Source organism: Equus przewalskii, chromosome 7, assembly GCF_037783145.1.
Source record: "Equus przewalskii isolate Varuska chromosome 7, EquPr2, whole genome shotgun sequence".
NCBI lineage: Eukaryota > Metazoa > Chordata > Mammalia > Perissodactyla > Equidae > Equus > Equus przewalskii.
Genome location: NC_091837.1, coordinates 87,398,102 through 87,415,726, shown reverse-complemented (window position 1 = coordinate 87,415,726; position 17,625 = coordinate 87,398,102). Strand labels below are relative to the sequence as shown.

Here is a 17,625-nt window from a genome sequence, read left to right as displayed (position 1 = left end):
AACAATGAAATGATTTTTTTTTTTTTTTTGCTTGAGGAAGATTATCCCTGAGCTAACCTCTGTGCCAATCTTCTTCCACTTTATATGCGGGTCGCCGCCACAGCATGGCTGATGAATGATGTAGGTCCATGCCTGGGATCTGAACCTGCCAACCAGGGCCGCCAAAGCAGAGCTCACCAAACTTAACCACTATGCCATGGGTCAGCCCTATGAAATGATATTTTTAAAGTGCTTAAAAGAGGAAAAGAAAAAGTCAGCCCAGAATTCTATATCGAGTGAAAATATCTTTCAAAAAAAGGGTCAAATAAAAACATTTTGGTTAAACAAAAGGAGAGGGAATTTATTGTCCTCAGCTTTGCATGACGAGAAACATTAAAATGTATTTTAAATAGGATTCAACTACTTTCATTTTCACGTAGTTGTCCTAATTCTCTAAACTTTTCAGGCTAATCATATGTTCATATAATCATAGGGTTTAGGACAACTATTCTAAGTTTATAACAAAAATATTTCTTCTTTAATGATACTGAGCTGGGTATAAGATAAATGGTCATTTCCCAGAACAGAAGAAGGGAGGGGAATTTCGCTTAGATTTATCGTAGCAACCACCATATGAGCATAGGTGGTTTGTTTTTCTATCTGTTGAGGTGCAGGCAGAGAAGCTAGAACACAGAGTTCTGGAAGTACAGCTAGAACTGCTTCCAGAAGGAAGTACTTGTTCAGGGTGCACTTAATACAAAATGAAAGGAGGTGGAAGAGAATAGGCTGCACATGGGCACGGGAACCCAAGAGAAGAGGGGGAGTCTTTTGTCTGCTATAACGCATAAAACCATGGCTCTTAGGAAAATAGGGCACGATGAATGTCTCAGGCAATCTGATCACGAGCAAAAAGCAGAATTAACACTTTTTCTTATGCACCAAACATGTGGAAAACTCCTCTGAAGAGTCACGATTCAACTCCACCAAATCTCGTTCCTCTATTAGTGGATCAGGCAGTTTTAAGTGAACCTTTACAAGGCCATACAAGGGAAAGCAACAGACGATGAAGCCCATCAGATCCACCACCACTCACCCTCCACAAATGGTTGCTGTCATTGCTTAGATAGAATATCTCTTGTTTAAGCTACAGAGTAGTCCCCTGGAAGTCATCTGCTTATCCTAAAGTTCTTTCCCCTGACAATCACAGAAATAAATACTCCAAATAACAGAAAACCCTGAATTAGAGGAAATATATCAGATTGGACGAGAACATGGATTTTGGAACCAGACTGCCCGAGTTTGTACCCTGGTTCTGTCACTTACTTTTTTTGTGATCTTGGAGAGGTTAACCTCCGTGCCTCGGTTTACTTTTTTATGACAATAAGGTGCTTGCCTTGCACAGGGCTGTTCTGAGGATGTGAAATACACGTTAGCTACTAGCAGTATATATATTAGCACAATTCATTGGCTATTATTATTAAGGGATGATGTAAAACCCAGCTCTCTAGTTTCATCTGTTGATTCCACTAACTAAATTCCAGAAGAACCCATCTATTGCAGAGCAATGGATTCTTCTGTGTTTAAAGATACACATCTATTGGTTTTCTAGACAATTGTCACACCCAACTGCCACTATTAGGCTGGTAATTCTCTGGGCCCCAAAGTGCTCACCATTTGCAGGAAAACAAGATTGTCAAGGACTACAGTGAGGAGAGACAAATGGGCTGTAGCAAAGGCATTAGGTGAACAGGTGGCCTCAGAGTGACAGTTCTCAATAGAGAGGGTCAGAGATGCCACCTCATAAAACTGTTGGGAATGGCGCAGGGCCAGAGGGCAGACTATTTAGATAAGGCAAGAGAGGTTCTCTTTAGTGGGATTCTAGGATGAAATCCCATATATTTAAGAGAAAATTTTATAAATTCACGTGTGATGTAGGCTGATGTTACCAAGTCCTAGTGACTATTAGACCCGCAGAACCAAGTTAGAGACCAGAAAATGTCAGCCTCCTACAAAAGATCTGTGCTTTACTAGAACTTTCTTGGTGCGGGGAAATGTGTGTCTCATGATCAAAAAGTAAATTTCCTTTTCAATTCAAAATTTACTCTTATTTGCAAGCCAGTTACCAAGAACAGGATTTGACAACCCAAAATGACCTCTAGGCAAGGCCACTGGCCCTGTTCACAAACCCAATAAAAATAATCTCTACTCTGGCCAGCCTCTCCTCAGCTTTTACACTCTGAGAGAGCTTTTCCCAAGAGGGCCCTCCTCTGACTCTTCTAGATGAGGTGGCGGGCTGCCTGGTATTAAGTAGGGAAAAGGCAGCCAATGACAAAAGTAACTCCAGGAGTCTAGCTCGAAGTCAGCTGTGCTCAGAAATGCACGCTCACTACTACTGGGTTCTTCGCCAGGTCACGGGTCAGGGACTCTCCTCTGGAGACGAGGTGTGGGAGGAAGGGGACAGACAGGAGTCAGGGAACAAAGTGGCTGGTGAAAAACATCCATCGGCAAGACAAGTAATGAAAAAAGAGGAGGAAGAAAACGAGTCAACATTTTAAAAAATATTTCAGAAAGTTAGAAAACCCTTAACAGTGGAAATTGGAATATGAAAAAGCTGAAAGAATTAAAGTTGTTTTTTTTAAAATAATGAAGTTTAAATGAAGTTAAAGATTTGAAAGGAAAAAAAACTAGACTGGGGGTTAAAATAGCAGACAGTAAGAACCAAATGCAAGTGAAATAAAGGTTAAAATATTTTTTTATTGAGATGGTTGAAAGCCTAGTATAAAGTATAAGTAAAACCTGCGAGTTAAAAAAATTGGGAGTCAAAGAAATTGCCTATGGTCAGCCTAATGATAAATTACGGAAGTTCTGAGGTCAACCCCATGTTCTCAATAAATTATCTCCTATTGTGGCGGCAAGTCTTTAACCTGATTCAGAGCGTGTGTTTGTGTGTGTGCGTGTGTGTGTACTGAGGCCTCTCCCTCCTCAGGGCGGGGCTTTCCCAGCCACAGGCACCTACAGGGAATCCAGCCCAGCCTTGACGCACTCCCTTCTGCTCCATCTTCTGAATGAATGACCCTCGGGAAGGGTTAGATGAGAATAAAAAGCTGTTTATCCGGATATGGTCTAAGTTTGTAAAGTCTAGCCTTTTACACAATTCCTGAGGCGTGACCATTCTCGTCCCAATTTCATATTTCATTAGCACCACCATCAGCAGATTATGTAAGATATTAAAGTCAATGCTGTCAAATGATACCAGATCTGCAAAATGGGGTTAGAACATCACATTATCTGGATTCTATGAAAGCCAAAATTTGTGATACATTCTGAATAAGGTCGTTTAAAAATTTATCTTTGAATTAGCTAGGATAAAAAAAAGGCCTGTTAAAAATAAAACAAAATTTTAAACGTTTAACCCAATGTGGTGTTTAAGAACTTCAAAAGCATATAATTAAATTCAGTGGATATGAGAAATCATTCTTACCTATGAAAGGATTTCAACATGACTTCTACACAATGCACTTTGATAAGCTGGTTCAATTTCTATGAAACACTATTAAGCGACATGTTTTTAAAAATGTCTCAACCCACACATTTTATCACTCAGCCTAACCTTCTTTTAGTAAGGTTTTAGTTAGTGTTAATTTTAATTAGTCTTTGTTTAGTAAATGTTCTGCCAACTCACTCCAGCCTTTATGTTGAAGGCTTTAGGATATTAGCAACATTGGCTGATTCCCAATCTGTTTCATGTCTCCCACGAGTGACACAATTTCACTTTTCCTTTTTTACTAAAATTTGCTGGGCCCTACCATCTAGTCTCTGCCCAGTTTATGGCACATTCAGAAATTATCTAGTTAATCTCATGCTAATTAAAACCACTCTGCAGCTGGGTATTTTTTTTATTTTAAAGATTGGTACCTGAGCTAACAACTGTTGCAAATCTTTTTTCTTTCTGCTTTTTCTCCCCAAATCCCCCCAGTATACAGTTGTGTATTTTAGTTGTGGGTCCTTCTAGGTGTAGTACATGGGACACCGCCTCAACATGGCCTGATGAGTTGTGCCATGTCCGCGCCCAGCGACATGGTTTAGATCTAAACCAGCGAAACCCTGGGCCGCCGCAGCGGAGCACGTGAACTTAACCACTAGGCCACGGGCGGTCCCCGAAGCTGGGTATTAAACAGACTACAAGGCAGATCTTGTGAACGAAAGTTTTATTTACACACCGTATCTAGAAGCAGATACATAAATTCTTATACAATTAATTTCCAAAAATGTGCAAGAAATTACTGTAATTTGTTTACAAACCGAAACACATATTAAAATCAAAGGACTTTGGATAATTCATTCTGTGGTGTTCTCAGTACAAATGGTACACACCTGATTTGAAACATACAGAAAAAGTGTAAACTACAGCAATCTGGATTGCAAGTATTAATTTCATGGCACTCCAACGACTATAAAATGTCATTAACCGAACATGTATACTTAATACAAAATTCTGTAAGAATTTTTCATCATCTCTGGATGTAGAGTTTGGATCACTTTTCAGAAACAGCAACTACACATTCGCCACATTATATCTGATTAATAAAAAGGATGTTTATAAAAAACTTTCTTTACAGGATTAAAAAAGTATTAAAAGAAACCAGATTTGTGATTACTAGCGTACCAATACTTTATTTTAGAATTTTAAAGTTTGTATGGAACTGGCGATTGTTCCTTATTAGAGTTTTCAACAAAACTTGTCTATTGCTGGTAGTGTGATTTCATTTTCAAATTAAGACCTCACATCCAATGAAAAGCCATTAAGTTTTAAAATATTATTTTGAATCATTCATAAAGCAATTATCTCTCATATACAATGTGAAATGTACAATGATTAAAACTGGCATTTCTGAAAGCATTGTTAAGATATTTAGACCTGTAGCACTAGCAGAGACATTATATATAACCTATTTAAGATTTTAGTAACTTTTATCCTGTTTCAATAATACTGGCTCAGAAATTATAATGTATACTTTGTTTTATTTCCTAAACGCCAACGATTTAGCCTTTGGCACATGATTTTCTTCAACAGCAAGATGGCTGCCCTGTGTAGCTGGTTTCCTTAAAAACTATTTTTAGTTCTATGATCATTTCCTGTGATATAATATTTTTGACCTTCGAAATTTTCAGATTATTGCACCAAGCAGAAAGAGAACAGTTTTCCTTTGAAAGAGAAAGAGTGACACATTTTTCAAGTACTTTCTATGCTTTATTATTTATAAAAATGCATAATAGTCTCCTAGTAAGCCTGAAAATAGCTTCTGGCTTCCATCATGTTTTGTGATGAAATATTTGATAAAATCAACTCTGATTCATTTATTATGGCAAAAGGATACAGTTTTCCTGTTTTCTTTTTCTTGCCTTGAGCTCAGATTTTTAGAAGCACATATTTAAAACTCACTTACAGATTATGTCCATGTCATCTAAGCCACTATTCAATAGAATTCAGAAATTTACCCAAATTGTACCTAGACCAAAGTACAGGATGAAGATTTTCTCTCTTTTCCCCTTTCCATTTTCACCCAGACTGTTGTAGTCTCCTATAAGGCCAATCTTCCACATTACGTTGTGTTGCCTATGCCAAATGGAGCTCTCTACAAAAAAGCAGGAAATACTACAATACTGCTCACTTTGTTTGTAAATAATTTCTTGGCAAATACTTTTACTTTTACCATACGCTATCAGACCTTAGCAATTTCAAATTGAATTAGAATAGGGCATTTTACTTTTAAAGTATTTTATATTACGAATATACAAAAGCACATAAAATTGGCTGAATTAGAACAGTATCAAGGCTTGCCCCTCCATAAAAACAGAAAATACAATTTTAAAAACACTTAGATGAAAATCAGAATAACCTTAACTTGAAACTAAATGGCTAGATCTTAAACACATGGTATCATGGGGAAAACGTGGGGAACAGGCTATAGCGACATGGTAAGACGGGGTTCAGGGCAGTCCAAAGACCTCTGTGCACCATGACCTCACAAAGAGTACATGTAAATGCTTCTAGAAACACGGAGAAGCCACTTCAACATTTATTATTAATACACAGTGACTCTGTGACGACACCTGCCATCTAATATAGATGCACAGGGACTTTTAACTCACCCTAGATATATTTTAAATTGTTTAAAAATAAATAGTTTTGCAAAAAAATAGTTTAAATGTCTTGCATTACTTTGATAAGTTTACAACTCTGTAATAGTTCTTAATCCAAATAGCTTATAGTGAATACTTAAATTATATTATTACAGTATACTCCATATGCCATCTTAGTAGGTGAAAACATATCAGAAAATGAAAGAGGAGTCTTTGTGACAAGGTACAATCAACATTCCACCAAAATTAAGTACCTTTCCCCCTTTAAGTCAAAATACCATAACATGATATTATGGCATTGTGCCTTTTCTTGGTAATTCTCAGTTCTGACCCTAAAAAAAACAGAGAAAAACACGGGGACACTGATATGTCTGAATGTCAACTAATTTTGACCTAAGACCTTGACTCTTGTTTTTAAATGGAGGTAAGAGATAGGAAAACTGAGCTGCAAAGGAAGAAATGTCTTAAATTACCTCTTTCATCTGTGACGGAAACATTTCCCTTTAAAGTTGTGTAGCTGGAAACATTTTCTGGTTGGGGTAATCCCAAAACTACACTAAAGAACAGTGCAGTGAGTAAACACTGCATTCAAAATAACTAAAAAGTTCTTAGCGAGTCCCCCCCAAGGACTGACTCAAAAAGATACTAATGATGCCAATTTACTTAAGACTTAGCTAAATTAAAAAGAAACAAATAGAAAGCCTATTTTTAAATGGAAGTATATATGGTAGGCAATAAGACTTCCATATACATGATATGATTTTAATATTTTTCTTACACGATGCTCCACAATTTCCACAATTTTTCAACTAAAGTAATCGGGTTTTTCTGGGTTTTGGTTTTTGTTTTTTTAGTAGGGGGAAGGAAGGGTCGAATCTAGTACATACTAACAGTGACTACATAAAGAATTATATAAATCCAACTTTAAAATCATGTTGTCTTTCTATTCAAATCAATTTAAAACTTAGATAAACTTCAATGTTGCAAGAGAATCTAGTCCACTTATGAAAATCAGTTCTACATCAAGTTCACCCAAGAAAAAACACTGACTAAGCTGAAGAAATCACAGATAAAACATTTTACCAAAGAAAAGTATAGATAACACAAAAAAATTGCTATCACAGGAAACTATGATCATCTAGTATTTCTTTAATAATAGTTCTAGTTCCATAGGTCTTTACATGTTATGCCAATTTTTACCAGAGTTTAATGACGGAAAAGGCAACAATTTCTAAACTGACGGTATTCATTTCTTTATGATTTTTTAATGTAAGGCCATTTATTAAAATAGACAAACCACAAGATGAAAATGAAAGCAACAGAAAAATTCAACTTTACATAACCAAAAAAATAGCACAACCTTAAAAATAATTTAGAAATGAGTGTTGTAAAAGATACAATGCAGATTTGCATTCCATTACCCAAGATTATGTTGATTCATAATTCTAAATAAATCTTTCTAAAGTATGAGATTACAAATCATTTTCAGTGTATGCGTAAATTCTGTGTTTTATCATAAGGGTACGTTTACCCAACACTATCTTTGAAAATGGGCCATTTAAAGAGACATAACAATTTTCACTCTAAGTTTCATTCAACTTTACTTAGGGTTGAATACACATGAAATGTGCTTTTAATGCATAAAAATCACAGTGGATAGCAGCAAAGGACTTGGGGAGGGGGGGTTAAGGAGAATCTGATAATTCACATTGTGATTATTCTGCACATTGATGAAAGATAATGCACACTTCTAAAACCTCAAGACTTCTCTTTTTAAAAAACCAAAATAAACCCAAGACACCTTGCCAACACTTCCCCACCCCTAAACAAACTGATTACTCTTTTACACATAAAACTGAAATAGTATGGCAGCAAAAGAACTGATAGCAATTAAAGTTTGTAAACTGTTATTTCAATCTCTTTTTCTTATTCCCAAAGTGCAAGATGCAGGGTTCTCATCATCTTTCAGTAGTGCTTCTCCTGTAAATAATCCTTCATTTTGTTTGGCAAAGGCAGTTTCTGAATCAAGTCTATTCTGGTGTACTGACGTATGACAAACCGACACAGGTACTGCAGGGAGCGCACCTGCATGAACCGCGACACGGGATGGGTCAGCCTGACGGGGTACGTCGCAGAGCCAGGCAACCGAGACCTTGAATAACAAAAAGCTCCATTTTCAGAGTCCCTGATTGAATGCTCAATTAGATCAACTATAGACGTATGTCCTTCCACATCTGGTTGTTCATAAAAGCTAAACCTACCGTTTGAGTGTTCAATTCTAGTGTGAAGTGTTTTGCCATGGGAGCGAAAGCTCAAGCTTAAAAGATAACGGTCATCAGAACTATCCCGAACAAGAAAAGAACCATCTGGCACATTCGCTAACTTCCCTTCTGCCTCCCAGCGTGTGATTGGTCCCCAGTACCATCCTTGCTTTGCAAGTTTTTTCAGCTCCTCAGTAAGGCTTGTCACAACCATGGGACCACTACTCTGCACTGAGTCATAAACTCTTGCAACCCCAGGGGCAGAGTTAGGATCAAAATTCAAATGACAGCGCATACTTTCAGCCACGTGGGCATCCGCGCCGGTGAGGCCACTGAAGTTCCTTTGGATTTGATTAGTCTGCATTGGAGGTAGCAATGGTGAGAGTGGAGGGACGTCATCATGACTTGCTCTCGGGCTCTGCAACATGACTCCCGTGGTGCCAATCAACAAGCCATTCACCGACTGATCCACAAAGATCTCCTGGGCCACGACTAGGTCCTGGTCCACCTGATTCTCGTCTTCAGAGAAGGAGTTCCCTCCCACTTGAGGAGGGACTGCAGAGACTTCCATGGGAGAAGAACTGTCCAGACAATAGCTACGTGATCCTTCCAAAGGGTACATCCCCTCATCTAAAGGCACAGTATACTGAATGTAGTCCTGAGGCATAAGTCCAATAACTACAGGCACATGTTCATCAAGGTGAAGATGCAAGTCTCCATTCTGAGATTCCGAACTCTTCAGGGAGCTACTTTGTTCTTGGCACACAGTTTCAGACTGAAGGTCGTGAAAATCCTTCCGAACACCATTCAGTGCTGGGCTTGGACTGGACGAGTGAACCAAGGCTTTGACTCTCACCTCCATTTTGATACACGTCTCCTCAGAGTTGGTAGGTCGAAGAGGCCACGGCGTGGGGCTGTAGTGATGGTTGCGGAGGGAAGTGGACCTCATCGGCCTTTGAGCTCTCACATCTTTAAAGACGATGGGTGCTGAGGAGGAGGAGAAGGTGTCCTCGTCGGCAGAGCTCCCAGAGGCCGTGCTGCCCTTGCCTTTCTGCTTCTGTTTGGCAGAGAGCCGTCTTTTTAACGTACCCATGAGGCTTTCACTTTTGGATCTATTTTTGCCACCTTTTTCATCTTCACTGTTGATATCACAGCTTGCCATATCTTTACCATAGCAGCTACCAAATAAGGAATCATCTTTTCCAAAATCACTTGCTAGTGATGGTTGTTGTACTACCATGAAATCCGTTTCTTCTTTACTTTTATTCAAGTTGAAAGACTTCCGGAAGGTTTTAAGACTAATTTTCTTCATTATGACTAGTTACCTAATCCAAGGGGATCAATTTCTCTCTGAAATATTATTCTCAAACATCTGGAGAGGCTGCAATGCTGCATCTATGTATTTTTCCAGCTTCATTTACCCTTTGGAGCCATTTTCTAAAATAAAAAAATAAATTAAAAAAAGTCATATTAAAATGCATTTCCACAAAAGTTTTATCTTACTCAGTTTTAACCCTTTAGCTTCTGAACAAGGACACCTGAGTATCTTCATAGGAAGGTAAGCTCCATTAGGACAGGATTTTTTCCGTCTCACCCAGCAGAGTCGTAGATCACTGCCCGCTACATAACCAGCGTTTGACAAATCTTTGGTAATGCTCCAAGAACAAACCCTAACCTCCCTCTTTTCTTTCTCCACTTTGCTTTGGTTTTCTCCTTAATGATGGGTCAGCGCTCCTGTCTTTCCTGCCTCCTCCAGCAGACCCACACTCCTCTTCAGCACCAATGCACACCGCTCCCTGACTCTGCCCAGCACGAGTCTGTGTCCCCCAGACAGCGAACACTCAATAAAGAGGCAGCACATCAAACTCGAGGAATAACGAACCTGGGTGATTCCTCAACAACTTATACATGTTTTTAAATATTTAAACATCTGTAAAATAAATAAAAAGAATTCCATAATCTGTGATAAATTATCTGTAAAAAGTCTAAAATTGTCCCTCTATACCCAAGAGTTCCTTGAGCCCATCCACCTCCCCATTCCCAGTGCCCAGCACAGACGAAAGAGAAGCTGAATGCTCACATCTTGAAACACTCCCACCTCTAGGGCACACCCGTACAAACTAGATATGTCTAGTGTAGGTCTATGTGGAAGAAGACTATGAAGCATACTTCCAGAATTATTATTTCTTCCTCTTTTTTCTGTAATTTCCCATGGCAAATTTTTACTTCTGTATCCAAAAATATACTTTCTAAACTTCTTTGTATACTGTTTCATCACTGAAATGATAGGATTTCAATTCTGCAAAGACTTTCTGAACATCATTTCATACAAAAGAATTCTGACACCCAAAGTCATATTAATTGATCACAGTAATAACTGCTTTGCAAAGACATTCTGTTTAACCTATGCATAATGTTTCATTTCCTCTATGGCCAAGTTCTGCAGTTTCTGCAACCATCAAAGTATAGTGCCATAACAAGATGATTAGCTTTGAGAAAAATGCTAATAAAACTGAGAGCAAGATTTGATCTCTCCACCCATAAGTTTAGCACCACTCAGTTTCCCGGCAAAAGCCTAAGTAAGTGTGATGACATTCATTAATTCACTGGGCATTTACTAAGCCCCTACTACATACCAGCACTGTGTGGTAATGTGCACATCATAACAACTGTAACACAAACCCATTAGTACTATAGCAATTAACACATGGTGGGAGTTGAGAGAGAGCTTCCAAATGTTTACTTTAGTTCTAGATAGGACTTGGTTACTGTGCAGATAGAATCTGCATGAAATCATTTTTAGTAAAAACTACTCAGATCAGACAACCTATTAGGGGATCAGCGATATCACCCCCATAAAGGAAGAAGCAATTTTAAAAGTCTTACTGTCACATACTATGTTTTTGAGCAAGTTGTAAAAAATAAGTACAAATATTTGGGCACCAGTTACTTTTTTTTTGAGGAAGATTAGCCCTGAGCTAACACCTGCTGCCAATCCTCCTCTTTTTGCTGAGGAAGACTAGCCCTGAGCTAACATCCACGCCCATCTTCCTCTACTTTATATGTGGGATGCCTGCCACAGCATGGCTTGCCAAGCAGTGCCATGTCCACACCCAGGATTCGAACCAGCCAACCCTAGGCCACTGAAGTGGAACGTGCAAACTTAACCACTGAGCCGCCAGGCCAGCCCCAAGGCACCAGTTACTTTTAAACATTATATTAAGTTATATATTAGATGAACTCACTATCCAAGTAGCATTATCTTCTACCTAAGTTTAAAGATGTAATATTTAAGTTATTAACATTTTTGTTTTGTTTTGTATGGCCATCCACAAACATGAAATAGAGAATATAGTGACAATATACTTTAGCTGGCAAGTCACTCCTTTTGAGTAGACAGGATCCCAATATCTAATCTCTTGACAAGAATAAGAATCCACGCACTCTGTTTGTGATGGGTACATTTGTAAATGTAAAACCATCACACAATGGAATTTAGATATTTTGTTGATGTATGATTAAGATGAATTGCTACCTTCCATTAGAAAGCAGCTGTTATGAAATATAAGTAAAGTAAAACAATCTATGTATATGGGAATAACAATATGTATAAAATCATGTTGAAATTTTTAAAAGTCAACAAGAAAAAGAATCAACAGAAACAGGAGACAATATCCTGTATCATGGTAATAAATAGATAGTAAGTAAAAATGAGCAAAGTGCCTTTTTGGTAAAAATCTGTTAAAAAGTAAACGTGTTTGCATCACGTGAGCCCAATCTCTGGGCCTTGTGGATGAGCAAGCCCCAGAGCCCGGCCACTGTACCCTAGACCCCAAGAAACTATGTAACTCCCATGTGGCTATTCCTGAAGCTGTCAAGCAATGACTTACCATAACTTACCACACTTAGCATTTACATATTCACTTCATATCAATTTGCCTTTCTACAGAAATATTTTAGGAAGGCGAAAAGATCTTCATGAAAATCTGCACATTCCATGTTCATACTCCTTCAGAATAGGATGAAGTTTTTTAAATGTTTGAAAGTCAGTTATAAATTCTGCTGCAGCTAAACGATATGCCAGACTAATATAAAATAATTTTAAAATATTACAAAAGTGCACCATGGAAATATTTGTAGAAATTTCTATAAATAAAGAAACAGTATCACACACAAAAGCAGACCCATGTGTGTATGGAAACCTGACATATGAAAGAAGGCAAACCAATGGGAAAAGGACAGTATTTAATTGATGGTACTAAGACAATTGGTTATAAATCTGGAAAAATAATAACACTGGATTCCACACCTCACAATGTCAATGAAAATAAATTATAAGTAGATTAAAGATCTAATTGTGAAAATCTAAGTTTAGTTAGAATAAAATATAAGACTTTGAGATAAGAATAAAATTTCTTAAACAGAGTACAAAAGATAAAGAATAAAACTTCAGTTCAAAAGACACCACAAAGGGACTGAGATCTCATCTGTCAAATTCTTTTGTGAACGTAAGAAAAGCAGGACAACCTAAGTATACCAAAAGGTCCTTAACTTCTCTTAATCAGAGAGAACTTTTACGTACAATCGTTCACAGTAGTAGAAAGCTCATTTATTCGTCTTAACAGGCTGAAAATGGCGACCCGAAGACTAATAAAACCTCCCTGCGTTAAGTGATAATTTTCTGGCTCACTAGCAATGAATCCAATTCTGTGCACAAAAAAGACTGGGTGTCAATTTCACAGAGATTAAGAAAACTTAATTACCAAAATCCATAAGACAAAAAGATGTGAATACAAGAGAAAACAAACATGTTTAGCCCCAATAACAGAGATGTTGCAAAGAAAGTATTGTTTACAATAATAACAAAAAATCAAATTCTTAATAAACTAGATCAATGGATCAACATCCGGAAGGGCTTATATATGATCTGTCTGGAGTGTTACCCCAAGATCTCTCAAACCCAAGCACAGAAATCAACCTCAAGCTTGACCTGGAGGGTCAGGCCCAGCTAAGGTTCTAGGAAAGGTGTAAATGTCAGGCCAGTTTCTATCCTAATCACCAAGGCTTTCGTTTTTCTACCTCTGTGCCTGGCTTATGCTATTCCTTCCTCCTGAAAAATGTTCTCCTCCTCTTTCCTAATCTATCTTTCAGGGAATTCCTTAAAAAAATATACTTCTTTCTAAAATCTGCTCTGATCATCCAGCCAGAAGGGAGTTCTCTCTCCCTTCTCTGGACTCAGAAGACTCAATTTGTACTCCTTTAACAGTATGTCACACAGTGACTTAGAATTGCTTCTGTTCTATCCATATCTTAGCTCCCCAGATTGTAGTACTTGAAGATAGAGACCATGTCTTTATTCATTTTTATATTCCTAACCAGGAACTACCATTAGATATTTAATATATATTGCTTAAATTCTTTGATACCAAGTAAATATTCCTTGACTATCAAGTAAATAAATGGATAGGAAAATCCACACTGTGCGAAACTGGCTAAATCTCCTCATCAAAATGAAGCAATCTCTCTCCTATAAAATCAAAGTCATTATTACAAATGATCAAGGATTTGGCAATTCCACCTAAAAAGGCCACATGGGAAACACCTACCTGCCTATCAGTTAGCAAACTCTACCACACAGACTCTGTTTCCATACTTTCACATGGTATGTGTTCAGGCATGTAAAGGGTCCAAGGAAATTCTACCAAATAAATACTGGTAAAGAGAAGGAAGTAAATGTATTAAACAATCCTCCCCACCCCAAATACTTAGTACCATGTATTTGCATAAGTACATCTAAAAAGAAAAATTATCTTTGATTTTGAAAAGTTGACGATGGGTAAAAAGTACAATAGCCACTGAATTATCTACATACGGACAATGCCGTCACCAGGATCTGAAAAAAATATTAGGTTGTACTAAGTATGTGAATGTTACAGTGGGTGCTACAGACTGTCCTTTCTGCTCGTAAGTTATTTTTCATAAAGCCCTCTACTGCCCCTTTTCCCCTCCACTGGTAAGATACTCTACTAGATTCAAGAGGATTTAAGATGTTTGATGCAAAACTAAGAGATGAAATCTGTGAGCTCCAAGACAGGGCAAAGAAACAGTGGGAAACGGCTGGACAGATACTATCTGATACAGCATTCTTAAGCAGTCAACTCGGAACATGACCAATGACTAAAAGCTATAAATCAGACTAGACTGTAAATAAACACACAGGATAAGGGAAGGTATGGTGATTCCTAATTCTGCTTCCTAGTTTCACTCTAACCCGCTGCATGCCAGGGTGTGGGTAAAATGCATGAGCAGGTCTTAGTGGCTCTTTGAACCCCCTGAACTCATAGGCCAAATATTTTGTCTATGTTCTTTTCTCTGTCCATTACTATCATCAGATCCTCAAAGGAGTCTTGACCCACAAAAAAGTGTGTCTTCACAGAAAACTTCGTAAGTGGGAAGAATGCACCTTGACGGTAACAAAGCCCTGTGGCCCTTGGCATCATGGTGCTCACTATTCCCTGGGAGAGGCCATCTGGGCAGGGCAGACACGACACAGGTAAACCAAGAAGGGCATGATAATTAGTAATTGGAACAGACACCATGAAGGAAAGGGAGGCAATCAGAGAATACTGGGGTTTCTACTTTAGATTCCATGAACACGTAAGACCCCTCCAAGCCCTCTCTGACAGGCCAGTATTTAGGCCAAGGCTGGAATAAAGAGAATAAGCCAGTTACACAAAGGAAGGCTGAAGTGAGAACAACTTTCTAGACTGAGGGAAAGGGTATGTGTAAAGGCCCTCATATGGGAAACTGTAGATGCAAACAGAGAAGCCCAATGTGCCTAAAGTCTAGGGCGTGAAGGCAGAGTGGGGCACCAGTTGGCCACATCAAGGTATTTGGGTGTGATTCTAAGTGCAATGAGAAGAATTAAAAGGTTTTGAATATCAACATGGTCTAGTTTATACATGCACATCCCAGTTTTGAGCCCACACATCATCCTATCTGACACACATACACAAACCTACTAGGAATGTAAACACAAACCTACCAGGAATGTAACTTTGATGACAAAAAAGAAAAAGAAAAAACCCAGGGGGTCTCAAATTGCCTTATCTAAAAAACAGACGGACCATAAAATCATCCTATTAGGTAAAGTTCGTAATGAAATGTAAGATGTTGAAACAAACACTTGGAACCATGTGTAGCTCCAGGAGGGGACTTTCAAGTCTCCCCAGTAGACCACGTGCCTAGTAAATTTCTGTGAACAATGGCTGGACTGAGCGAATCCTGTTCTGAGACTGAGAGCGAGCCTCTTCTCCTTCTCACACGCACTCTGGTCTTTCTCAAGTCCGATCCTCAAACGGCAGCAAGAGTAAAATGCGAAACAGCTTTCCACTTCACTCAGTAAAAGACATAAGTCTTTGCAGCGGTCTGTAAGGCCCTACATGACGTGACTCCTATCTTCACACTATTCTCCCCCTGCCCTCTCCACTGCCTCCTTGATGCTCTGAGGGTACTACAAACGTGCTGCCATTTAGGGCCTTGTGCTGGCTGCAAACATGACACATGAATCTCCCCATTTCCTTCTGGCCTCCGCTCAACGGTCGCCTTCGCAATGAGACCTCCCTTGACCACGCCATTTAAGCTGCAACCCAAACCCTCTCACTGTGTTGTATTATTTTTCCTAGCATACAATAGAACCTTCTTATTACGTTCTTTATCTTTCCCCCGCTCTTTACGTTAAAGAACGTAACTTAACGAAGGCAGGGATTTTACCTCTGCTTTCTTCACTGCTGTCTCCCAAGAGTCTAGGACCACGCCAAGGCGTAGCAGGTGCTCCGTACCAAGAGTAAGTGGATGGTAGACATGCAAACCTACTCCGGCACAGTGATCGGACACCGACCCACTTTCGCCTCCCTCACTCCCCACCTCAAGCCATAATTTACCATTACTGAGGATAAAGTCACAAAACTCCTTAACATGGTTAATAAGGTCCTACAGGGGCTGGTCATTCTTCACTTGGTGATTTCTGGTCTAGTCACACTGAACGCATTCGTATTCACCGTATCCTTGCTCAAGAGAGAACTTTTTAATGTACTGCCCCTTTGACTGAAACGTTTTTTTCCCTCTCCTCTTTGACTAAGTGCTTCACACCTAAGCTCATCTGTCAGTTCCTCAGGGAACCGTACCCTGCTCCTCCTGACTGGGTGAAATCCCCCAATTACAGGATCTCAGAATACTGCATCCCTCTCCTGCCTGGAATTTTCATCTGGGATGGATACTTAAATCTGTCTGTATAATTATTTGATTAATGCCTATCACCCAAGCACACTAAAATCTCCATGAAAGCAGAGACTATGTCAATTTTTTCTCAACACTTTAGACCCAGCATCTAGCTCATACCTGGCCCAAATGCAGCACTCAATAAACATTTGTTCAATGAACACCAAGTGAAATGAATGAGAACACTGCTCCACAATGACGGCAACTTGATGCATATAATTGCCCGACAGCAGGATCAGTGACTGATTCTGAGGTGATATGCATTCACGCTTGAATTAACCTCGTTAAATTTAGGGTTCAAGTGGTTCTGCTCCCCACTATCACATCCATTTCATAGAAAACAAGAGACTGACAACCACAGTAAAACTACTTGGGCGTCATCTACCTGATGATTAATCCTTTCTCAACTACCAATCCATATGCAACTCAATACTAACATTAAATAAACAAAATTCAATCCTAGACATTAGAAACTATAAAAAGTTCTATTAGGCCATACGGTCTTTTATCTCTTCTCTTCATTTTCTAGGCAAAGATTACTCTGGAATTTTTAAGAGTATCAGTTTTTCTGTTTGCACTTCCAAAAATATATGCCATCTTTTTATAGGATTGCCATCTGTCTCATCATGCCTAAGTAAATGTTCTGAATTAGTTACTGCTTTTCTAATTGTAAAATTTTAAGTTTACACATACACTTGAAAATGTGTATAAAGGTTCAAGGAAAAAGGTTTTAGACATGAATACTTTATCCATATGGGCAGAAGACAACATCTTCAAATACTTTCACAATCTCTTTTTTTTTTTTTTGGTGAGAAAGATTGACCAGCAGCTAACGTCTGTGCCAATCTTTGTCTATTTTTCGTGTGTGGGACACTGCCACAGCATGGCTTGATGAGCAGTGCGTAGGTCTGTGTCCAGGATCCAAATCCATGAACCCCGGGCCACCAAAGCGGAGTACACA

At 38.7% G+C, this 17,625-nt stretch overlaps 1 protein-coding gene across 4 annotated transcripts in view; it reads right to left on the bottom strand.

Annotated features, from left to right (window-relative positions):
- Window positions 1-4,172: 4,172 nt before the first annotated feature.
- The window catches only part of SOCS6 (suppressor of cytokine signaling 6), a 40,471-nt gene continuing 27,018 nt past the window's right edge, over window positions 4,173-17,625 (bottom strand). For all 4 annotated transcript variants that reach the window (XM_070627871.1, XM_070627872.1, XM_070627868.1 and 1 more), the window contains one exon: window positions 4,173-9,821. In XM_070627871.1, coding sequence (XP_070483972.1) covers window positions 8,089-9,696 — 1,608 coding nt within the window. In that variant the 5' untranslated portion in view covers window positions 9,697-9,821 and the 3' untranslated portion in view covers window positions 4,173-8,088. The remainder of the gene's footprint in view (window positions 9,822-17,625) is intronic.